The sequence below is a fragment of the Lepidochelys olivacea genome (assembly GCF_965140295.1).
Source record: "Lepidochelys olivacea isolate rLepOli2 genome assembly, chromosome: 1".
Taxonomy (NCBI): domain Eukaryota; kingdom Metazoa; phylum Chordata; order Testudines; family Cheloniidae; genus Lepidochelys; species Lepidochelys olivacea.
Window position 1 is genome coordinate 57,072,038 of NC_140411.1, and position 25,977 is coordinate 57,098,014.

Sequence of the window (25,977 nt, forward strand, 5' to 3'; positions counted from 1 at the left end):
TTTTATTTCCCTATGTTTATTTTATGTCTAAGCCTGAGAATTTTCTCTCTTTTGGTCCTGGTTTGTTCAGGTCAATGTTGTTTCTCCCCAGCTTCTACTGTAGTGTACTTTTGCTTTATTTAAAGAAATCTGTTCCTTTTTTCATGCTTTAAAAGTGGCATGCAGTGGAATCCACTCACAGGGGCAGATCTTCATGGGTGTGGATGACTCCGTGCAGAGCTAGCAGGTTCAGTTTTGCTGTGAAGGAGCAACACTTGCAGAGGCTGTACAGGGAGTGAGTTAGAGCCAAATTCCATTGGGACTTCTTGGCCAGGAAGAGACGTAGGGCCAGAGGATCCCCTGTAGCATAGATCCTCCACTTCTTCCTCACCAAGGGCTGGCAAACCCTTGATACAGAAAGACCTAGACAAATTGGAGGATTGGGCCAAAAGAAATCTGATGAGGTTCAATAAGGATAAGTGCAGGGTCCTGCACTTGGGACGGAAGAACCCAATGCACAGCTACAGACTAGGGACCGAATGGCTAGGCAGCCGTTCTGCGGAAAAGGACCTAGGGGTGACAGTGGACGAGAAGCTGGATATGAGTCAGCAGTGTGCCCTTGTTGCCAAGAAGGCCAATGGCATTTTGGGCTGTATAAGTAGGGGCATAGCGAGCAGATCGAGGGACGTGATCATTCCCCTCTATTCGACATTGGTGAGGCCTCATCTGGAGTACTGTGTCCAGTTTTGGGCCCCACACTTCAAGAAGGATGTGGATAAATTGGAGAGAGTCCAGCGAAGGGCAACAAAAATGATTAGGGGACTGGAACACATGAGTTATGAGGAGAGGCTGAGGGAGCTGGGATTGTTTAGCCTGCAGAAGAGAAGAATGAGGGGGGATTTGATAGCTGCTTTCAACTACCTGAAAGGGGGTTCCAAAGAGGATGGCTCTAGACTGTTCTCAATGGTAGCAGATGACAGAACGAGGAGTAATGGTCTCAAGTTGCAGTGGGGGAGGTTTAGATTGGATATTAGGAAAAACTTTTTCACTAAGAGGGTGGTGAAACACTGGAATGCGTTACCTAGGGAGGTGGTAGAATCTCCTTCCTTAGAGGTTTTTAAGGTCAGGCTTGACAAAGCCCTGGCTGGGATGATTTAACTGGGAATTGGTCCTGCTTTGAGCAGGGGGTTGGACTAGATGACCTTCTGGGGTCCCTTCCAACCCTGATATTCTATGATTCTATGATTCTAAACCAACCCCAGTTCTTAGCGGGGACTAGCAGCTGAAGAGTGGCTCCATTCTCGCGTTTCCAGACCCCAGAGAGCTCTGCAGCAGTGAGCTAGCCCAGTTACTTGGGCTGGGGAGAGGATTTTTTGGCTGTTTTGGGAGTTTGACTATTTCTTTTTATAGGATGGTTATCAGGGAGTTGCAACAGGGGAATTGGTGGAAAATAGACATGCACATTTTGGAATGGGAGATGCTAGAGTCCTATGTAATTCTAAGGCGTGACTTGGCCCCAGGTAGTTTATTTCATTTTATTGAGACAACAGAGTATATTGAAACCACTTGCATCTGGGAACTGATTCAATGCCCATTTAAATCAAGGGCACAGCCAGTTTATAGGAAATCAGGATTAAAACTGCACAGAAACCCTTTCTCCTAACATCTAATAGATAGCACAGTGCATCTATTTAGAAAAGCTGGACGTGCACAAGTCCATGGGGCTGGACGAGTTGCATCCGAGAGTGCTAAAGGAATTGGCGGCTGTGATTGCAGAGCCATTGGCCATTATCTTTGAAAACTCGTGGCGAACGGGGGAAGTCCTAGATGACTGGAAAAAGGCTAATGTAGTGCCAATCTTTAAAAAAGGGAAGAAGGAGGATCCTGGAAACTACAGGCCAGTCAGCCTCACCTCAGTTCCCGGAAAAATCATGGAGCAGGTCCTCAAAGAATCAATCCTGAAGCACTTACATGAGAGGAAAGTGATCAGGAACAGTCAGCGTGGATTCACCAAGGGAAGGTCATGCCTGACTAATCTAATCGCCTTCTATGATGAGATTACTGGTTCTGTGGATGAAGGGAAAGCAGTGGATGTATTGTTTCTTGACTTTAGCAAAGCTTTTGACACGGTCTCCCACAGTATTCTTGTCAGCAAGTTAAAGAAGTATGGGCTGGATGAATGCACTATAAGGTGGGTAGAAAGTTGGCTAGATTGTCGGGCTCAACGGGTAGTGATCAATGGCTCCATGTCTAGTTGGCAGCTGGTATCAAGTGGACTGCCCCAGGGGTCGGTCCTGGGGCCGGTTTTGTTCAGTATCTTCATAAATGATCTGAAGGATGGTGTGGATTGCACTCTCAGCAAATTTGTGGATGATACTAAACTGGGAGGAGTGGTAGATACGCTGGAGGGCAGGGATAGGATACAGAGGGACCTAGACAAATTGGAGGATTGGGCCAAAAGAAATCTGATGAGGTTCAATAAGGATAAGTGCAGGGTCCTGCACTTAGGACGGAAGAACCCAATGCACAGCTACAGACTAGGGACCGAATGGCTAGGCAGCCGTTCTGCAGAAAAGGACCTAGGGGGTGACAGTGGACGAGAAGCTGCATATGAGTCAGCAGGGTGCCCTTGTTGCCAAGAAGGCCAATGGCATTTTGGGATGTATAAGTAGGGGCATAGTGAGCAGATCGAGGGACGTGATCGTCCCCCTCTGTTCGACATTGGTGAGGCCTCATCTGGAGTACTGTGTCCAGTTTTGGGCCCCACACTACAAGAAGGATGTGGATAAATTGGAGAGAGTCCAGCGAAGGGCAACAAAAATGATTAGGGGTCTGGAACACATGACTTATGAGGAGAGGCTGAGGGAACTGGGATTGTTTAGTCTGCAGAAGAGAAGAATGAGGGGGGATTTGATAGCTGCTTTCAACTACCTGAGAGGTGGTTCCAGAGAGGATGGTTCTAGACTATTCTCAGTGGTAGAAGAGGACAGGACAAGGAGTAATGATCTCAAGTTGCAGTGGGGGAGGTTTAGGTTGGATATTAGGAAAAACTTTTTCACTAGGAGGGTGGTGAAACACCGGAATGCGTTACCTAGGGAGGTGGTAGAATCTCCTTCCTTAGAAGTTTTTAAGGTCAGGCTTGACAAAGCCCTGGCTGGGATGATTTAATTGGGGATTGGTCCTGCTTTGAGCAGGGGTTTGGACTAGATGACCTCCTGAGGTCCCTTCCAACCCTGATATTCTATGATTCTATGATCTGTGGGCTAAGCACCTGCTTGACTTCCTCCATGTATTTGAGAGAGTTTTCTTCTGCTTCACGTGTTAACTAAAGTCTGAAAATTGTTTGGATATTTTATTAGGGAGATGGCGATGCACCTGATCCCTTAAGATATGCTATTTTTTTTGTTTATTTGACAAGTAGCTAATACAGAGCTATGTTGTGGCATTGGATGTAGGAAAATGAAGTGGTATAATTAAATAACATTTTGAGTGCCATCATGAGACAAGATACTATGGAGGCAATTAGTCTTTCCACAGTTAAGTTTGTAACCAGATTACAATTCTAAACTTGATTTTTCACTGCCTCTCAAACTAGAACTAGATGAATCTGAAACTTCTTATACTGGTCCTGTGTCAGAGCAGGGGTTTGGTTTGTTGGGGGAATCTGACAAAGTATTCTTTAAATATGGGAGTTTGAAAAATCAGAGGTTTGCACTTTTTGAAAAATTTCCTAACTCTTTTTTTATGCCAAATCAGATAACTTTGGCAATTATTTGCTATTCCATTCCAATTAGCAGTGAAGCAATTAGGAGAATATTTATGAAGAGCAATTAATAAATGTACACCATAAACCATACACTTTATGCATAGTCTATACATACTCTGGTTCTGAGGAGTGGATGTATAATTGTACTTTTTGAACTTTATGAGCATTTTATTTTTTTCTTCAAGGATATTGAAGAAAACTTGAAACATATCAGACTACAGAACTGGCAAGAGAGAAGAGTCCTGGAAAAGAAACATAAAACAAAGGTAACAGAGATCATTGCCCTATTTTCTTCTCCTTTATAGCTTTCCTCTGTTTGTCTCAGATGGTCCCACTATACCACGATAGCTCTAGAAAGCAGGTTGCGTACAAGTCAACATCAGTGCTACTCTATGGATTGCTGGTAAGAATTTCTGTGGGAGCAAAGGGTCATCAAGGAAAATAGCATGGTAACACAGCCCTGCCCTCAACTGGATAGTGACTCCCATTAGATACTCTAGAGACCAGCAGGATAGTGAGTTTGTGTGTGTGTGTTTTTTGGAGGGAGGTGACGGGGTGAGAGAATCTGGATTTGTGCAGGAAATGGCCCACCTTGATTATCATGCACATTGTGTAGAGAGTTGTCACTTTGGATGGGCTATTACCAGCAGGAGAGTGAGTTTGTGTGTGGGGGGTGGAGGGTCAGAAAACCTGGATTTGTGCTGGAAATGGCCCAACTTGATGATCACTTTAGATAAGCTATTACCAGCAGGACAGTGGGGTGGGAGGAGGTATTGTTTCATGATCTCTGTGTGTATATAAAGTCTGCTGCATTTTCCACGGTATGCATCCGATGAAGTGAGCTGTAGCTCACAAAAGCTCATGCTCAAATAAATTGGTTAGTCTCTAAGGTGCCACAAGTACTTCTTTTCTTTTTGCGAATACAGACTAACACGGCTGTTACTCTGAAATCTAGAGACAAGATGGGTGAAGTACCATGAGCTCCAGTACGAAACTGCAGAAAAACCTGAGTGTCTCTGGATTAAGTTTAGAAGTGTGAGCAACAAGAGTGATGTAGTGGTGGGAGTCTGCTATAGACCACCGGACCAGGGGGAAGAGGTGGATGAGGCTTTCTTCCGGCAGCTCGCAGAAGCTACTAGATCGCACACCCTGGTTCTCATGGGTGACTTTAATTTTCCTGATATCTGCTGGGAGAGCAATACAGCGGTGCATAGACAATCCAGGAAGTTTTTGGAAAGCGTAGGGGACAATTTCCTGGTGCAAGCGCTAGACGAGCCAACTGGGGGGGGGGAGCTTTTCTTGACCTGCTGCTCACAAACAGGGAAGAATTAGTGGGGGAAGCAAAAGTGGATGGGAATCTGGGAGGCAGTGACCATGAGTTGGTTGAGTTCAGGATCCTGACACAGGGAAGAAAGGTAAGCAGCAGGATACGGACCCTGGACTTCAGGAAAGCAGACTTCGACTCCCTCATGGAACGGATGGGTAGGATCCCCTGGGGGACTAACATGAAGGGGAAAGGAGTCCAGGAGAGCTGGCTGTATTTCAAGGAATCCCTGTTGAGGTTACAGGGACAAACCATCCCAATGAGTCGAAAGAATAGTAAATATGGCAGGCGACCAGCTTGGCTTAACGGTGAAATCCTAGTGGACCTTAAACATAAAAAAGAAGCTTACAAGAAGTGGAAGGTTGGACATATGACCAGGGAAGAGTATAAAAATATTGCTCGGGCATGTAGGAATGAAATCAGGAGGGCCAAATCGCACCTGGAGCTGCAGCTAGCAAGAGATGTCAAGAGTAACAAGAAGGGTTTCTTCAGCTTTGTTGGCAACAAGAAGAAAGCGAAGGAAAGTGTGGGCCCCTTACTGAATGAAGGAGGCAACCTAGTGACAGAGGATGTGGAAAAAGCTAATGTACTCAATGCTTTTTTTGCCTCTGTCTTCACTAACAAGGACAGCTCCCAGACTGCTGCGCTGGGCATCACAAAATGGGGAGTAGATGGCCAGCCCTCTGTGGAGAAAGAGGTGATTAGGGACTATTTAGAAAAGCTGGACATGCACAAGTCCACGGGGCCGGACGAGTTGCATCCAAGAGTGCTAAAGGAATTGGTGGCTGTGATTGCAGAGCCATTGGCCATTATCTTTGAAAACTCGTGGCGAATGGGGGAAGTCCCAGATGACTGGAAAAAGGCTAATGTAGTGCCAATCTTTAAAAAAGGGAAGAAGGAGGATCCTGGGAACTACAGGCCAGTCAGCCTCACCTCAGTTCCCGGAAAAATCATGGAGCAGGTCCTCAAAGAATCAATCCTGAAACACTTACATGAGAGGAAAGTGATCAGGAACAGTCAGCGTGGATTCACCAAGGGAAGGTCATGCCTGACTAATCTAATCGCCTTCTATGATGAGATTACTGGTTCTGTGGATGAAGGGAAAGCAGTGGATGTATTGTTTCTTGACTTTAGCAAAGCTTTTGACACGGTCTCCCACAGTATTCTTGTCAGCAAGTTAAAGAAGTATGGGCTGGATGAATGCACTATAAGGTGGGTAGAAAGTTGGCTAGATTGTCGGGCTCAACGGGTAGTGATCAATGGCTCCATGTCTAGTTGGCAGCCGGTGTCAAGTGGAGTGCCCCAGGGGTCGGTCCTGGGGCTGGTTTTGTTCAATATCTTCATAAATGATCTGGAGGATGGTGTGGATTGCACTCTCAGCAAATTTGCGGATGATACTAAACTGGGAGGAGTGGTAGATACGCTGGAGGGCAGGGATAGGATACAGAGGGACCTAGACAAATTGGAGGATTGGGCCAAAAGAAATCTGATGAGGTTCAATAAGGATAAGTGCAGGGTCCTGCACTTAGGACGGAAGAACCCAATGCACAGCTACAGACTAGGGACCGAATGGCTAGGCAGCAGTTCTGCAGAAAAGGACCTGGGGTGACAGTGGACGAGAAGCTGGATATGAGTCAGCAGTGTGCCCTTGTTGCCAAGAAGGCCAATGGCATTTTGGGATGTATAAGTAGGGGCATAGCGAGCAGATCGAGGGACGTGATCGTTCCCCTCTATTCGACATTGGTGAGGCCTCATCTGGAGTACTGTGTCCAGTTTTGGGCCCCACACTACAAGAAGGATGTGGATAAATTGGAGAGAGTCCAGCGAAGGGCAACAAAAATGATTAGGGGACTGGAACACATGACTTATGAGGAGAGGCTGAGGGAACTGGGATTGTTTAGTCTGCAGAAGAGAAGAATGAGGGGGGATTTGATAGCTGCTTTCAACTACCTGAGAGGTGGTTCCAGAGAGGATGGTTCTAGACTATTCTCAGTGGTAGAAGAGGACAGGACAAGGAGTAATGGTCTCAAGTTGCAGAGGGGGAGGTTTAGGTTGGATGTCAGGAAAAACTTTTTCACTAGGAGGGTGGTGAAACACTGGAATGCGTTACCTTGTATCTTTTAGGTGTTACTGTATCTCTCTACTGTTGTTTGAATAATAGAAGCAGATGCAAATGTTAAATTAAAATTTACATGAGATATCAGGAAACTTTTCTAACAATAATATCAATTAGGCATTGGAATAAGGCTTCTAAGGGAAGTTATTGCAGACCAGGCACTGCAAGTATTCAAAATTTGGATTGGACTGGATTCTTGAGAACCTACAATAGAGACCAATCTTGTGCATGGCAAAGGGGGCACTAGACGGTTATTTAATAGGGCTTTTTTTAAATTCTCTGACATTGCCGTCTTGTCTAGTCTTGTCATACAATCATTTGCCATCTTGTCATAACAATAATTATCATATAATAACTATCTAAAAGATTGCTATCCCTCTTATGTTTATAGAGACATTGTAAATTTCAGTAAGTGTTTTAAAAATAGTTTTAAGTACTACTACTTCCCTGAAACCACCTGCAAATCTTTGTTGCTACATTTTTCAATTTTGAAAACTTTTTTCCCCCTTCCCTGTTGCTGTGTGAAAGACACAAACATGGGAAACTAACCATACTGAAACTGACTATACAGAAATTGCTGTCAAATAAACAAAGTGAACAAACAAAAAAATATTTTTTTTCTAATCTTTTCAGGCGTAATAACAATAGATAAACAGTTTTCATAGAAAAGTAATTTTTGAGTTGGTAGTGCCCCTTTTAAGCTGCATAGATTTTAATGAGCTACTTTAATGAAGTATGTGAACTTCTTTTTTGTAGGGAGGAGTAAAATTTGAAATTAATTTAGATGCATGTGTTCCTGAGGAAGATACTGTTCAAGAAGAGGTATGTTGTAGCTCTGTTAAAATCACATTTGCTTTAGTAGTCTGAAGATATGATAGCAGCTCCATCATTTAAGTTGTAACTAGGTTTCCATTATAATCCTCCTCCTCCTCCCTTTGTTATAAAGAAAACATTCCACTTGATATTGCACATGTATGATCATCTGCCAGAGGAAGATTTTTGGAGGGGGAAATTTGATGGTGATTGGATAAAGCATTAATCAGAAATAGGGCTGTCAAGTGAGTAAAAAAATTAATCGCGATGAATCGTGCAATTAAAAAGATGAATCACGCGATTAAAAAGATGAATCGTGATGAGTCGCACTGTTAAAAAATAGAATAGTATTTAAATATTTGTGGATGTTTTCTACATTTTAAAACATATTGATTTCAATTACCACACAGAATACAAAGTGTACAGTGCTCACATTATTTTATTATTTTTATTACAAATATTTGCACAGTAAAAAACAAAAGAAATAGTATTGTTCAGTTCACCTAATACAAATAATGTAGTGCAATCTCTTTATCATGAAAGTTGAACTTACAAATGTAGAATTATATACAAAAAATAACTGCACTCAAAAATAAAATAAAGTAAAATTTTAGAACCTACAAGTCCACTCAGTCCTACTTCTTGTTCAGCCAATCGCTCAGACAAACACATTTGTTTACATTTATAGGAAATAAATGCTGCCTGCTTCTTGTTTACAATGTCACCGGAAAGTGACAACAGGTGTTTGCATGGCACTGTTGTAGCCAGTGTTGCAAGATATTTACATGCCTGATGCACTAAAGATTCATATGTCCCTTCTTGCTTCAACCACCTTTCCAGAGGATGTGTCTATGCCGATGACGGGTTCTGCTCGATAACAATCCAAAGCAGTGCGGACCGATGCATATTCGTTTTCATCATCTGGAGTCAGATGCCACCAGCAGAAGGTTGATTTTCTTTTTTGGTGGTTCAGTTCTGTAGTTTCCGCATTGGAGTGTTGCACTTTTAAGACTTCTGAAAGCATGCTTCACACCTCATCCCTCTCAGATTTTGGAAGGCACTTCAGATTCTTAAACCTTGTGTTGAGTGCTGAAGCTATCTTTAGAAATTTCACATAGGTACCTTCTTTGCGTTTTGTCAAATCTGCAGTTGAAGTGCCTGTGCTGGGTCATCATCCGAGGTTGCTATAACATGAAGTATATGGCAGAATGCGTGTAAAACAGAGCAGGAGACATACAATTCTCCCCCAAGGAGTTCAGTCACGAATTTAATTAACACATTTTTATTTTAATGAGCGTCATCAGCATGGAAGCATGTCCTCTGGAATGGTGGCCGAAGCATGAAGGGGCATACGAATGTTTAGCATATCTGGCACGTAAATACCTTGCAATGCCGGCTACAAAAGTGCCATGCAAATGCCTGTTCTCACTTTCAGGTGACGTTGTAAATAAGAAGCAGGCAGGATTTTGTCCCGTAAATGTAAACAAACTTGTTTGTCTTAGCGATTGGCTGAACAAGAAGTAAGACTGAGTGGTCTTGTAGGCTCTAAAGTTTTACATAGTTTTGCTTTCTGACTGCAGTTATGTAACCAAAAAACCCCCCACATTTGTAGGTTGCACTTTCACAATAAAGATATTGCACTTCAGTACTTGTATGAAGTGAATTGAAAAATATTATTTCTTTATCATTTTTACAGTGCAAATATTTGTAATAAAAATAATATAAAGAGAGCTCTGTACATTTTGTATTCTGTGTTGTAACTGAAATCAATATATACCGGACCCTCGCTAGAGCGCGCATCTACATAGTGCAAATTCGCATAGAACGCGGTCTTGGCCATGGATCCCAAATTTAATTACTTTAATTGCAATTCATTTTAACTCGGTCCCCGTGTTAACACGGTACCATGCATGGATCCCAAATCCCGCATTCTAGCGAGCATCCAGTGTATTTGAAAATGTAGAAAGACATCCAAAAATATTTAATAAATTTTAGTTGGTAGTCTATTGTTTAACTGTGCAATTAATTGCGATTAATTTTTTTAATCGCTATTAATTTTTTGAGTTAATCACGTGAGTTAACTGCGATTAATCAACAGCCCTAATCAGAAACAAAAGGACGAAAGCTCAGAGTAATTTTACTTTTGTAAAAGTTTTTTTGGGGAATATCATATCTCAAAAGTGATTTAGTTTGCAAACTCCAAATTTGCCTTATAAATTACTTTAATAAGGTGCCTTTGAGTATTTCTGGAACATGTCAATGGCTGCTTTTGGAGCTACTAGCTACTGTTGTTTTGAGTTGGTGGTTGTTCCATAGAATTCAAAAGTTCGTAGCATTTCTGGACCCTTACAAGGAGAGCCTGAGGAAACTGGACTTATTTAGTCTGCAGAAGAGAAGAGTGAGGGGGAATTTAATAGCAGCCTTCAACTACCTGAAGGGGGGTGTCATGGAGTATGGGGGAGTCCAGGCCCTGCACCTCTCTTCCTGGGATTCACTGAGACTCTCAGCCAGCCAGTAAAACAGAAGGTTTATTGGACAACAGGGACACAGTCTCAAACAGAGCTTGTGGGTACAACCAGGACCCCTCAGTCAAGTCCTTCTGGGGGACCAGGGAGCTTAGACCCCAGCCCTGGGGTTCCCTGTGTTCCACCACCCAGCACCAAACTGAAACTAAACCCCCCCTTAGCAGGCTCCCTCCTGCAGCCTCTGTTCACATTCCTGGGTAGAGGTGTTACCTCCCGCTCCGGCTCAGGTTACAGGCTCTTGGGTCTCCCATTGAAACTCCCCTGCCACATTTCCAGGTCAACACTCCCCCCTCCCTGCTGCGTCACAGGGGGTTCCAAAGAGGATGGAGGTAGGCTGTTCTCAGTGGTGGCAGATGACAGAACTAGGAGCAAGTTGCAGTGGGGGAGGTCTAGGTTGGATATTAGGAAAAACTATTTCACTAGGAGGGTGGTGAAACAATGGAATGGGTTACCGAGGGAGATGGTGGAATCTCCATCCTTAAAGGTTTTTAAGGCCTAGCTTGACAAAGCCCTGGCTGGGATGATTTAGTTGGAATTGGTCCTGCTTTGAGCAGGGGGTAGGACTACATGATCTCCTGAGGTCTCTTCCAACCCTAATCTTCTATGATTCTAAGCACAAAGCAGGAATAATACAACAGTGAATTAGACACTTTTGGAAGAAATTGAAATGACACTTTAGAATATATAGGGAGAGTGATATGGTTATGTGTTTTAAAAACCCTAACATCTGAAAGTAGAACGCATTTTCAAAATAACGCATATTATTTATTAGGCACCATTCTACCAGCTTGTCTTCCTACATGTTTGGAAAGCCTCTTGCAAACCAGTGTTTTACAAATAATCATGTGTATTCTGAAACTCCTGCTGCATTATCACTTTTCATGTTGTGTCACTGTTTCAATCTACCTGTCCACCTGAAAACATTTGAAAAAAATCAATAAAAATGGGAATTAAGTGACTGCCCAATGTTTGTGTTCTGTTTCTTACTAAAATCTATTTTGTTTCAGGAACTAGATAAACTTAATGAGACGTTAACTTTTGAGGATGGTGAGAATCTTAAGGAGAAATGGATGAAGATCTATGAAGATTACACACAAAAATCTTTGGAAGAACTTTGCTCTCCAGAAGCAGGTATTACTTAGGGAAGCACAGGGCAAGTGAATATATTGACTTGGAAATTAATTAGTAGTTACACTCACTTAAATTCAGTCAGTGACTCCTATCATAACATCTGATGGATTCTTGTTTACAGGATTTGTTTCCAATATACAGGTATGTCAGAGTAAGCATTAGAATCACAGTAAAATCTGTTTGAAGGGCATTGAAATATTTATTTGTTCTTTTCTTTCCCTTAGAGGCTGGCAATATAGATAATACCATGGAAATCAGAAAACAATGGCAAGTTAGAGTCCCAAAGACTCTCCTGGATTTTCTAGCTGAGGCAGATGTCACATCTGTCTGCCCTACAATGGCTGAAAGTGAACTTGGTATGAATTTGTTGTTTTTTACTGCGTGTAGACAAAGACCAACTTAATCCAGCCAGACCGGTTATAGACATTTAAACAGTGTTTTCATTTGGGAGTTTCACAGCAGAATATTCATGAGATCTGCTGTGCTGTTATTACCGGAGTTTGTCATGATAATTGAGGTTATCGCATATGTTCAACCAAAGGATGTAATAATAATTTTCCATTTGTTCTAACATGTGTAAAATGGGGATAATGCTACTTTCCACCTTTTGTAAAGTGCTTTGAGATCTACTGATGAAAAGCACTAAAAAGAGGTTGGTGTTATCATCATTAGTGCTTAACTAGTGCTTTATCATATGAGCTAGACTGTGGCTTGCCCTGCATGGGTGTACAGGCTGGGAAAAGGTGCAAGAAGCTATCTCCCACCTTGCAAATGTGCACAAGGGATAACCACAGTCTTGGGCCTTGTGTTCCTGGCACTCAGGGACCAGGGATGTCTATCAGCAACAGCACCCAAGAGTGGCGTGGGGATGGAGTCATGATCCTTCTCCTGTTTCTGCACAGATACACAGAAATATGCTGTCACATGGCAGAGTGCCTGTTGTACCCTTCCAAAGGGTGGTGGTGGTTGTGATCCATCTTTTCAGAGTAGGCTGCTCTGATACCAGTTCTCTGTGTGTGTCAACTCTGCAATGGGTGCCTGGACTCAGCAAGACTGTCTGCAGGGACTGCCACTGGGAAAGACAGAAGGTGGCCCTATGGCCTTAGTTTTCACAATGACCTCCAGAATTGCAAGCACAATTAAAAGCAGGTTTTTAGACAAGTGCAGTTGTGGATGCAATTTAATCATATTTAATTGTGGGTGAAAAACTGCACAGCTAATATTGACTGTTGGGCTGAGGCCCAACTAAAGCCTGGCCTAAATATTTTCCTGGGGGGCCCTCCATATCAGCACACTGAGGATTTTCCTCTTCCTTTAATATCCAAACTCCACATTGTAAAGAAACAATATTATAGCCACCATTCTCCCAGCAGAAGGGAATGTCATGGAACTGCCCTGAGAGCTTTGTTAATCCCTAGTTGTCCAGGGGCTTGCTATTTACTGTTGTAGAAAAGAATATCTGTGCCACTCTTAGATTAAACCTTTGTTCAGTGTATTATGCATGAGCTGTATTATTTAGGTCTAATTTTGACTGTAGGCTTGTTCTGGCAGTCTCCTCTGTGTGTACAGGGCCAAACTCCACTATGGCACTCAATAAATAACAACAGTGAGCTATGTCCTCCCCCCACCCGAAACACTCACAAGAGGGCAAAGATAGCAGTAGTCTCACTTAGGACTTGCAGACCTTCTGCCTTCTCTCCTCCAGCGGCAGGGATTAGTGACAGGGTAGATGGAGCTCAGGGATCTATAAGAGAAGCACAGCACCATCCTGTAGCTCCTTGTCTATCCCCAGGGAAGACCACCACCACTACACTATGTGCTGGCTTCACTTCCCCTCCACATGCAGGTTTCTTAATGGAGACCCTCCAAGGGATTTGTACACATGCCTACAACTGGCATGGAAAGGCTTCCATTAGCCCCAGGGATTGGAGCTAAACCATGTTTGCTCTTTTCCCCTTTACATGGGTTTAGGGACCACACCATCCCTTTTGTGTTTCATTCCACCTCAGGGACACCTCCTCTGCAGCTTTCTCAGCCTGTAATGGACTATGAGAAAGAAATCAGGAATTAGTCAATGGAGTTGCACCTGCTTACACAAGGTCTGAATTGTAGAAGGCTATTTTGCTTTAATGAAAATGTAATTATTCTTGCACAGATACTTTATAGTGAGGACAAAGTGTTTAATTCTATTATTTTTGAGTATTAGAAACAATAGTGTTATCTGATCATTAGAAACTTTGGTGGCAAATACTCCAGAAGTAGGCCTTCCTTGCAATACCAGTCAGATCAAATACTGCAGATAAAGCAGTCTGCTTGGAGAAGGAAAAATCCCACAAGGAAAGCAATTGGCTACTTAAGGAGCCAAAGAAATGAGAAACTCCACTATAAAAATGAAAATCTTTTAAGTTGGCAAGGGAACATTGCAGTAATGCCAAGTCACATTCACGTTTTATCACATGCAGCAACCTGATGCTCCTCCTGTTTCCTAGCTGGCCAGGTGGTTGTCGTACCTGAAGAAACCCCAGAAAACAGGAAACAGTGGAAACAAGAAGCACCTAGCACACTGCTGAGTATCTTAGCGAAAGCAGAACTATCTAATGACTCCTTTGGCTGGACTGAAGAGGAATCTGGTAGGATATTTGTTACTGTCAATTATAGGATAAGTCCTCTGAAGAATTTTACTCTGTATTTTGATAATGAAAATAGAAATGAGATATCTCAAGAGTGGAAAGAGACATAAGATGTCCAACATCTCCAGACAGTTTTTCTTTGATTATATTGTTCTTATTGTAGTTGGTAGAGGACTTGTGAAACAAAAATCTTTTAACCACTTGGCAAACTATTAAGACTGAAGAGAAGGGTTCAATCATTTAGTAGATGATTAGTATTTTAGAGCTAGGGGGATCCAGATGGTGGTATGACTGCCACTGAACTTTTGCAGCTTACCAACTTCACAAAGCTAGCACATTTTTTCTGTCCCGCGTTATTTTGATATATTTATCAGTTTCACTTTGTCAGGGGACAAGAACTGGACTAGAATGGGAATTCAGACACTATTACTTTAGAGAGAGCCATCTCTGGCAATGAACATTTTTCAAAACACTTTCCCAAGACATAAGAAAATCTTCCATACATTACTAGCTGCATCCTGTTTTTGGATATATCGTCTACAAGATATAGCATGTGATGGCAAAAGCACAATCACTGACTTTACATGATCGAACATGGTACAATTCCACATATAAGACATCTGCATTGAGCCCTAATCAGTTAGGTTGCAGCATACTGTTAGGATGATGGTTTTTAAAAAGAAAAAACCGAACGCAAAGTTACAGTGCACGTTGCCAAAAAGTAAGTGTAAAACAATTTTCATCATGTAATTAGTGCAACTGGAAATTAGTATGTTTTGCATGCTCCAATGCAAATTAACTGAACATGGAATTAGATACAGGCCTTTAAAACCAGCTCAACTGCATGTGTCAAACACAAGCCTCCTAAATGGATTACAGGGAAAATTCTTTCATTTGAAGTTGCACAATCAACGCTCCCTAGCTAACTAACATGCATGTGCTTTCTTAGCACATCAGGCTATTTTAAAAACTACCCCATCCTGACCATATTATTCTCTCCCCATAGATATACTTCTTTTAAGAAATTTGAACCAAACTAAGACCTCACTACTGTTAGGATATAGGTATTCAGGCCTGTCTGTAAAGGCCTATACTCTAAGAATTTAGGTGTATTCTTATCACTTGGCTAGTTATAGAGGTATAAAAGAAAGAATCAAAATCTCTGTCTGCCGGTGTAAGGGCCTTCTCTTAGCCCTGGTCTACATTAGGACTTTAGGTCGAATTTAGCAGCGTTAAATCGATGTAAACCTGCACCCGTCCACACGATGAAGCCCTTTATTTCGACTTAAAGGGTTCTTAAAATCGATTTCCTTACTTCACCCCGACAAGTGGATTAGCGCTTAAATCGGCCTTGCCGGCTCGAATTTGGGGTACTGTGGACACAATTTGACGGTATTGGCCTCCGGGAGCTATCCCAGAGTGCTCCATTGTGACCAATCTGGACAGCACTCTCAATTCAGATGCACTGGCCAGGTAGACAGGAAAAGAACTGAGAACTTTTGAATCTCATTTCCTTTTTGGCCAGTGTGGCAAGCTGCAGGTGACCATGCAGAGCTCATCAGCAGAGGTGACCATGATGGAGTCCCAGAATCGCAAAAGAGCTCCAGCAGGGACTGAACGGGAGGTACGGGATCTGATCGCTGTATGGGGAGAGGAATCCGTGCTATCAGAACTCCGTTCCAGTTTTCAAAATGCCAAAACCTTTGTCAAAATCTCCCAGGGCATGAAGGACAGAGGCCATAACAGGGACCCGAAGCAATGCCGCGTGAAACTTAAGGAGCTGAGGCAAGCCTACCAGAAAACCAGAGAGGCGAACGGCCACTCCGGGTCAGAGCCCCAAACATGCCGCTTCTATGATGAGCTGCATGCCATTTTAGGGGGTTCAGCCACCACTACCCCAGCCGTGTTGTTCGACTCCTTCAATGGAGATGGAGGCAACACGGAAGCAGGTTTTGGGGATGAAGAAGATGATGATGAGGAGGAGGTTGTAGATAGCTCACAGCAAGCAAGCGGAGAAACCGGTTTTCCCAACAGCCAGGAACTGTTTCTCACCCTGGACCTGGAGCCAGTACCCCCCGAACCCACCCAAGGCTGCTTCCTGGACCCGGCAGGCGGAGAAGGGACCTCCGGTGAGTGTACCTTTTAAAATACTATACGTGGTTTAAAAGCAAGCATGTGAAAGGATTACTTTGCCCTGGCATTCGCGGCTCTCCTGGATGTACTCCCAAAGCCTGTACAAAAGGTTTCTGGGGAGGGCAGCCTTATTGCGTCCTTCATGGTAGGACACTTTACCACTCCACGACAGTAACACGTACTCGGGAATCATTGTACAACAAAGCATTGCAGTATATGTTTGCTGGTGTTCAAACAACATCCGTTCTTTATCTCTCTGTGTAATCCGCAGGAGAGTGAGATATCATTCATGGTCACCTGGTTGAAATAGGGTACTTTTCTTCAGGGGACACTCAGAGGAGCCCGTTCCTGCTGGGCTGTTTGCCTGTGGCTGAACAGAAATGTTCCCCGCTGTTAGCTACGGGGAGGGGGGAGGCTTGAGGGGGTAGCCACGCGGTGGGGGGAGGCAAAATGCGACCTTGTAACGAAAGCACATGTGCTATGTATGTAATGTTAACAGCAAGGTTTACCCTGAAAGAATGTAGCCACTGTTTTATAAAATGTGTCTTTTTAAATACCGCTGTCCCCCTTTTTTTTCTCCACCAGCTGCATGTGTTTCAATGATCACAGGATCTTCTCCTTCCCAGAGGCTAGTGAAGATTAGAAAGAAAAAAAAAAGGCACTTGTGACGAAATGTTCTCTGAGCTCTTGCTGTCCTCCCACACTGACAGAGCACAGATGAATGCGTGGAGGCAAATAATGTCAGAGTGCAGGAAAGCACAAAATGACCAGGAGGAGAGGTGGTGGGCTGAAGAGAGTAAGTGGCGGGCTGAAGAGAGGGCTGAAGCTCAAATGTGGCAGCAGCATGATGAGAGGAGGCAGGATTCAATGCTGAGGCTGCTGGAGGACCAAACCAGTATGCTCCAGTGTATGGTTGAGCTGCAGCAAAGGCAGCTGGAGCACAGACTGCCACTACAGCCCCTGTGTAACCAACCACCCTCCTCCCCAAGTTCCATAGCCTCCACACCCAGACGCCCAAGAACGCGGTGGGGGGGCCACCGGCCAACCAGCCACTCCGCCACAGAGGATTGCCCAAAAAAAAAGAAGGCTGGCATTCAATAAATTTTAAAGTTATAAACTTTTAAAGTGCTGTGTGGCATTTTCCTTCCCTCCTCCACCACCCCTCCTGGGCTACCTTGGTAGTCATCCCCGTTCGTGTGATGAATGAATAAAGAATGCATGAATGTGAAGCAACAATGACTTTATTGCCTCTGCAAGCAATGATTAAAGGGAGGAGGGGAGGGTGGTTAGCTTGCAGGGAAGTAGAGTGAACCAAGGGGCGGGGGGTTTCATCAAGGAGAAACAAACAGAACTTTCACACCGTAGCCTGGCCAGTCATGAAACTGGTTTTCAAAGCTTCTCTGATGCGTACCGCGCCCTCCTGTGCTCTTCTAACCGCCCTGGTGTCTGGCTGCGCGTAACCAGCAGCCAGGCGATTTGCCTCAACCTCCCACCCCGCCATAAACGTCTCCCCCTTACTCTCACAGATATTGTGGAGCACACAGCAAGCAGTAATAACAGTGGGAATATTGGTTTCGCTGAGGTCTAAGCGAGTCAGTAAACTGCGCCAGCGTGCCTTTAAACGTCCAAATGCACATTCTACCACCATTCTGCACTTGCTCAGCCTGTAGTTGAACAGCTCCTGACTACTGTCCAGGCTGCCTGTGTACGGCTTCATGAGCCATGGCATTAAGGGGTAGGCTGGGTCCCCAAGGATACATATAGGCATTTCAACATCCCCAACAGTTATTTTCTGGTCTGGGAATAAAGTCCCTTCCTGCAGCTTTTGAAACAGACCAGAGTTCCTGAAGATGCGAGCGTCATGTACCTTTCCCGGCCATCCCACGTTGATGTTGGTGAAATGTCCCTTGTGATCCACCAGAGCTTGCAGCACTATTGAAAAGTACCCCTTGCAGTTTATGTACTCGCCGGCTTGGTGCTCTGGTGCCAAGATAGGGATATGGGTTCCGTCTATGGCCCCACCACAGTTAGGGAATCCCATTGCAGCAAAGCCATCCACTATGACCTGCACAGTTCCCAGGGTCACTACCCTTGATATCAGCAGATCTTTGATTGCGTGGGCTACTTGCATCACAGCAGCCCCAACAGTAGATTTGCCCACTCCAAACTGATTCCCGACTGACCAGTAGCTGTCTGGCGTTGCAAGCTTCCACAGGGCTATCGCCACTCGCTTCTCAACTGTGAGGGCTGCTCTTATCTTGGTATTCATGCGCTTCAGGGCAGGGGAAAGCAAGTCACAAAGTTCCATGAAAGTGCCCTTACGCATGCGAAAGTTTCGCAGCCACTGGGAATCGTCCCAGACCTGCAACACTATGCGGTCCCACCAGTCTGTGCTTGTTTCCAGAGCCCGGAATCGGCGTTCCACAGCATGAACCTGCCCCATCAGCACCATGATGCATGCATTGTCAGGGCCCATGCTTTCAGAGAAATCTGTGTTCATGTCCTGATCAATGTGCTCCTAATTGCCAAAGTGAGCTGAGCGGCCTCCATGCTTGCCTTGGTATGGCGTCCGCACAGAAAAAAGGCGTGAAACGATTGTCTGCCGTTGCTCTGATGGAGGGAGGGGCTTCTGACGACACGGCTTACAGGGTTGGCTTCAGGGAGCTAAAATCAACAAAGGGGGTGTCTTTACATCAAGGAGTATTTCAGGCAGGACTTCACGGAGGGTTCCAATAAGAAATGGTGCACCTAAGTTATTGTTCTTATTGGAACAAGGAGGTTAGTCTGGCCTCTGATTGATACATGGCTTGATTTACCTCGCTGCACCTTCTCTGTGAGTGACTGCAGTGTGACCTAGAGGAATGAGTCCCCTAGACGGGGGAGGGGAGGGGAAGCAAATGAGTACAAAACAAATCTGGTCTATTTTTTGTTTTGATCCACTCCATCTATCTTTTACATCTTTGGCTGGCAGCAGACGGTGCAGTAGGACTGCATGCCATCCACATCTCATGGCTGCTCGGCAGAAGATGGTGCAATACGACTGCTAGCCATCCTCATCTCTTGCCTGCCCGGCAGAAGATGGTACAATACGACTGCTAGCCAGCCTCATCTCTTGCCTGCCCGGCAGAAGATGGTACAGTACGACTGCTAGCAATCGTCTCGCCTGCCTGCTCAACATAAGACGGTTCAATAGGACTGACTGCAGGACTAAAGAGAATGACCTGCTCAAGTCACTCCAAATTTAGTCCCTGCGCCTATGTCTGCCCAGACGCTCCCGGCCGACGTGGCCATGAGCACCTCAGACATGACGATGACGGCTACCAGTCGTATTGCACCATCTGCTGCCAGAAGGCAATGGGTTGCTGCTACTGTGTAGCAATGCAGTACCACGTCTGCCAGCACCCAGGAGACATAGGGTGACGGTTACCTGAGCGGGCTCCATGCTTGCCGTGGTATGGCATCTGCACAGGTAACTCAGGAAAAAAGGCGCGAAATGATTGTCTGCCCTTGCTTTCATGGAGGGAGGGAGGGAATGGGGGCCTGACGATATGTACCCAGAACCACCCGCGACAATGTTTTAGCCCCATCAGGCATTGGGATCTCAACCCAGAATTCCAATGGGTAGCGGAGACTGCGGGAACTGTGGGATAGCTACCCACAGTGCAACGCTCCGGAAGTCGACGCTTGCCTCGGTACTGTGGAAGCACTCCGTTGAGTTAATGCACTTAATGCACTTAGAGCATTTTCTGTGGGGACACACACACTCGAATATATAAAACCGATTTCTAAAAAACCGACTTATATAAATTCGACCTTATTCCGTAGTGTAGACATACCCTTACTGTGACAATCTGAGGCCCTGTGCTTAGGCTAAGGCCTTTGGCTAAGCAGCAGAGGCAGCCATAAGCTAGGAAGCGAACAGTCACATCCTCACATTCGAAACTAGTCACATTGAAATCAGGTGCTGTTGGGCTGTTAGGAATACAATCCTGTCCTGATAGTGCCTATCACCTCCAGAGAAAGGGAAGTGCCTAGAAAATGTAAAAGGAAACTTAGTTTGATAGCATCCTGTCTGGCAAGAAATCACTTATCAATAGCTGGGATGTGAAATCCTCACTTCTGTATTGTTTTGTCATTATAGTTCCCACTTTGCTATTGTTTGTCTGTATAATCTCTGTCTGGTACTGTGATTGTTTCTGTCTGCTGTATAATTAATTTTGCTGGGTGTAAGGCTAATTAAGGTGGTGGGATATAATTGAGTACATAATCATGTTACAATATGTTAGGATTGGTTAGTTAAATTTCAGGAACATGATTGGTTAAAGTATAGCAAAGCAGAACTCAAGTTTTACTATATAGTCTGCAATCAATCAGGAAGTAGGGGTGTGGGGGTGGGCATGCGGGTGGGGGAAATGGGAACAGGGAATGGGGGTGGGGAAATTGGAATCATGTTTGGCTAAGGGCAGGAATGGGAACAGGGACACAGGTGTAAGGCTCTGTGGTGTCAGAGCTGGGAAGGAGGATACTAAGGAAGGAAACTGGAATCATGCTTGCTGGAAGTTCACCCCAATAAACATCGAATTGTTTGCACCTTTGGACTTTGGGTATTGTTGCTCTCTGTTCATGCGAGAAGGACCAGGGAAGTGAGTGGGTGAAGGAATAAGCCCCCTAACAACTACCCATATTCAACAAGCCATAGACCAAGTGCTGTAATAGGATCACAAATTTTTAGCTGATTTGTCTTTTAGTGATTAAGTCTAATAAACCAGACTTAAGACCCAATTTTGCCACCTTTGCTCACATTAAATACCTTGCTACCCAAGTAGTCATATCCATTCCAGTTGGATTATTTGCAGAATAAGGCCCTTAATCAATACCCTGGCAACTTTTAAAAATTTAGTCTTCTCTGAACTTTCAGATCTGTGTTGCCCTCCCACCCCATAGGTTTTGTGTTGGTAACACGATTAGGGAGCTAGAGCTATCTAAATATTTCTATGAACAGCAACAATGGCTACCAGTGAAGTCTGGTGTTTGCACTGTTGTGATTTGAACAAAATCCTTTCCAAGAATTTCTGTAGTGGTTTTAGATATTTTATGTACATTTATCAGATACCTTTCTCCTCCACTCTCCAGAGGGGACATTGTCACCCTGGCCGCCAAAAGAGAGTAAGGAAGATAATGCAGAAGCAGGCTCCACTATCGATACCGATGAAAACAGACTTGAGCCAAGATCGGATGATGACGACACGTAAGTCACTGATGTGGATAAGGTAACTTAAGTCAAGTTACTCCAGAAGAGGGAAAAGCTATGAACGGACAGATTCCTTCTCTTAAGAAAATTGGCCCAGCAGGCTAAGTTGCTTAAAAAAAAATTCTGTACCTTTAGATTTTTCAGTGTAATTAAACAGAGCAAGTTATTAGCAGTCAAATTGGATTTTACATGTTGTTAAACTACAGAATTAGGTCGACTTAAATTAGTTCATGAAGATGCCAATACTAATGGCATCTATACTACACCATTAGTGTAGAAAAATGCAGATACAATAATGATAAAATTGGCCGTCTCCATATCATTTACATTGTCGTTTTAGTGAAGCTTAACAGGATGGAGGAATGGGGGCAGGAAAATATTTAAAATTCATACCCAGCTTTTATACTCCTCACAAAACAATTTTTTTTTTAAATGGAGACCTTATGGGCTTTGAGACCAGGACAGCTAATAACAGACACATTTTACTAACATCCATTTTCTCTGTTTAAACATGTAGGAACTTTGAAGAATCTGAAGATGAATTGAGGGATGAACTGGTGGAATCACTAGAAAAAGTGATAACTTCTCTGGCAGAGGAAGTCAGAGAGGTGCCAATCCAGTCAGCGAACAAAGACGAACCAGAAGAAGAGAAAGACAGGTTAGCTAGTGAAATACCTGGGAAACCTGATGAGATTTTAGACAGAAACACTGATCCATTTACTGCTGACATATGTAATGGAGAAGGCAGGCAGGAAGCAGCACTCAGCTAAAATAGGAGATTGACTGCTGTTTCAAGACTTTCATAAGTTGCTGGAAGACACAGCCATAGCAGGGCCAATATTTTAAAAACGGGGGCCTAAAGTTAGGTTCTTCAATCCATATTTAGGCACCTGAAGTGGCAGCCTGCTTTTCAAAGTGCTGAGCACTCATTTGAAACAAATGGGACATGCTGGGCATGCTGCACTTTTAACATTCAGGCTACTTATTCAAGTGGCTAAAATTAATCTTTTTTAAAAATCTTGGGCTAAAATGAAAAGCAAACTCAGCTTCTGCTTATATCTTTACTCGTCTACACTGCCTCTCTCTATCCACTCTTTAGTACATTCCTGATTCTTTTATCTGTTCCACATGACAGAATTGCACTCTTCGGTTATCTACTCCCCTACTTCTCTTCCCCAAAATCCATCTGTTTTGTGAAGCTTTCCAGTCATTATATGTTGTCCTGTGCAGCTTGAAGCTCCTGCTAGTAAGCCATTAAGAGACAGGAACCCATAGTTTGACTTGCACAGATCTTATTTTATATAGCACCAGGTACACTTAAACTCTTTTATAATGATTAATAGCAGCAGCAAAGGTTACTAGTACCCCAGTATGTTATGTATCTGAATTTCTAATTAAAAGTGCCATTATGCAAAAAATTTGACAGCTGGAACATGGTAAAGAGTTATTCCAGCTGTCATTTTCTCCTGTCCTCTCAAATTTTAGATGTAAGCTGTCTGGATACTATTTAAATGGAAGGAACACAAATAATAAAACTTTTTGATTTTAATAGTTTTTGCCTGTCTCTTACTAGCTTTTTTACTTAGAATCATAGAATATCAGGGTTGGAAGGGACCTCAGGAGGTCATCTAGTCCAACCCCCTGCTCAAAGCAGGACCAATCCCCAATTAAATCATCCCAGCCAGGGCTTTGTCAAGCCTGACCTTAAAACTTCTAAGGAAGGAGATTCTACCACCTCCCTAGGTAACGCATTCCAGTGTTTCACCACCCTCCTAGTGAAAAAGTTTTTCCTAATATCCAACCTAAACATCCCCCACTGCAACTTGAGACCATTACTCCTTCTCCTGTCCTCTTCTACCACTGAGAATAGTCTAGAACCATCCTCTCTGGAACCACTTCTCAGGTAGCTGAAAGCAGCTATCAAATACCCCCTCATTCTTCTCTTCCGCAGACTAAACAATCCCAGTTCCCTCAGCCTCTCCTCATAAGTCATGTGTTCCAGACCCCTAATCATTTTTGTTGCCCTTCGCTGGACTCTCTCCAATTTATCCACATCCTTCTTGAAGTGTGGGGCCCAAAACTGGACACAGTACTCCAGATGAGGCCTCACCAATGTCGAATAGAGGGGGACGATCACGTCCCTCGATCTGCTCGCTATGCCCCTACTTATACATCCCAAAATGCCACTGGCCTTCTCGGCAACAAGGGCACACTGCTGACTCATATGCAGCTTCTCGTCCACTGTCACCCCTAGGTCCTTTTCCGCAGAACTGCTGCCTAGCCATTCGGTCCCTAGTCTGTAGCTGTGCATTGGGTTCTTCCGTCCTAAGTGCAGGACTCTGCACTTATCCTTATTGAACCTCATCAGATTTCTTTTGGCCCAATCCTCCAATTTGTCTAGGTCCCTCTGTATCCTATCCTTGCCCTCCAGCGTATCTACCACTCCTCCCAGTTTAGTATCATCCGCAAATTTGCTGAGAGTGCAATCCACACCATCCTCCAGATCATTTATGAAGATATTGAACAAAACCGACCCCAGGACCGACCCCTGGGGCACTCCACTTGACACCGGCTGCCAACTAGACACGGAGCCATTGATCACTACCCGTTGAACCCGACAATCTAGCCAACTTTCTACCCACCTTATAGTGCATTCATCCAGCCCATACTTCTTTAACTTGCTGACAAGAATACTGTGGGAGACCGTGTCAAAAGCTTTGCTAAAGTCAAGAAACAATACATCCACTGCTTTCCCTTCATCCACAGAACCAGTAATCTCATCATAGAAGGCGATTAGATTAGTCAGGCATGACCTTCCCTTGGTGAATCCACGCTGACTGTTCCTGATCACTTTCCTCTCATGTAAGTGCTTCAGGATTGATTCTTTGAGGATCTGCTCTATGATTTTTCCGGGAACTGAGGTGAGGCTGACTGGCCTGTAGTTCCCAGGATCCTCCTCCTTCCCTTTTTTAAAGATTGGCACTACATTAGCCTTTTTCCAGTCATCTGGGCTTCCCCCGTTCGCCACGAGTTTTCAAAGATAATGGCCAATGGCTCTGCAATCACAGCCGCCAATTCCTTTAGCACTCTCAGATGCAACTCGTCCGGCCGCGTGGACTTGTGCACGTCCAGCTTTTCTAAATAGTCCCTAACCACCTCTTTCTCCACAGAGGGCTGGCCATCTATTCCCCATGTTGTGATGCCCAATGCAGCAGTCTGGGAGCTGACCTTGTTAGTGAAGACAGAGGCAAAAAAAGCATTGAGTACATTAGCCTTTTTCCACATCCTCTGTCACTAGGTTGCCTCCCTCATTCATTAAGGGGCGCACACTTTCCTTGGCTTTCTTCTTGTTGCCAACATACCTGAAGAAATCCTTCTTGTTACTCTTGACATCTCTTGCTAGCTGCAGCTCCAGGTGCGATTTGGCCCTCCTGATTTTATTTCTACATGCCTGAGCAATATTTTTATACTCTTCCCTGGTCATATGTCTAAGCTTCTTTTTTATGTTTCAGATCCGCTAGGATTTCACCGTTAAGCCAAGCTGGTCGCCTGCCATATTTACTATTCTTTCGACACATCGGGATGGTTTGTCCCTGTAACCTCAACAGGGATTCCTTGAAATACAGCCAGCTCTCCTGGACTCCTTTCCCCTTCATGTTAGTCCCCCAGGGGATCCTACCCATCCGTTCCATGAGGGAGTCGAAGTCTGCTTTCCTGAAGTCCAGGGTCCGTATCCTGCTGCTTACCTTTCTTCCCTGTGTCAGGATCCTGAACTCAACCAACTCATGGTCACTGCCTCCCAGATTCCCATCCACTTTTGCTTCCCCCACTAATTCTTCCCGGTTTGTGAGCAGCAGGTCAAGAAAAGCTCCCCCCCAGTTGGTTCCTCTAGCACTTGCACCAGGAAATTGTCCCCTACGCTTTCCAAAAACTTCCTGGATTGTCTATGCACCGCTGTATTGCTCTCCCAGCAGATATCAGGAAAATTAAAGTCACCCATGAGAACCAAGGCGTGCGATCTAGTAGCTTCTGCAAGCTGCCGGAAGAAAGCCTCATCCACCTCATCCCCCTGGTCCGGTGGTCTATAGCAGACTCCCACCACTACATCACTCTTGTTGCTCACACTTCTAAACTTAATCCAGAGACACTCAGGTTTTTCTGCAGTTTCGTACCAGAGCTCTGAGCAGTCATACTGCTCCCTTACATACAGTGCTACTCTCCCACCTTTTCTGCCCTGCCTGTCCTTCCTGAACAGTTTATAACCATCCATGACAGTACTCCAGTCATGTGAGTTATCCCACCAAGTCTC

The 25,977-nt window shown here is 44.3% G+C and overlaps 1 protein-coding gene across 1 annotated transcript in view; it reads left to right on the forward strand.

The window, feature by feature from the left end:
• NEK5 (NIMA related kinase 5) overlaps nt 1-25,697 on the forward strand; it is a 56,112-nt gene extending 30,415 nt beyond the window's left edge. The window contains exons 17-24 of the mRNA XM_084637506.1: nt 3,931-4,011; nt 7,942-8,007; nt 11,531-11,654; nt 11,879-12,010; nt 14,144-14,284; nt 21,551-21,665; nt 22,186-22,326; nt 25,181-25,697. Coding sequence (XP_084493632.1) covers nt 3,931-4,011; nt 7,942-8,007; nt 11,531-11,654; nt 11,879-12,010; nt 14,144-14,284; nt 21,551-21,665; nt 22,186-22,326; nt 25,181-25,658 — 1,278 coding nt within the window. The 3' untranslated portion in view covers nt 25,659-25,697. The remainder of the gene's footprint in view (nt 1-3,930; nt 4,012-7,941; nt 8,008-11,530; nt 11,655-11,878; nt 12,011-14,143; nt 14,285-21,550; nt 21,666-22,185; nt 22,327-25,180) is intronic.
• The last annotated feature ends 280 nt before the right edge of the window (nt 25,698-25,977 follow it).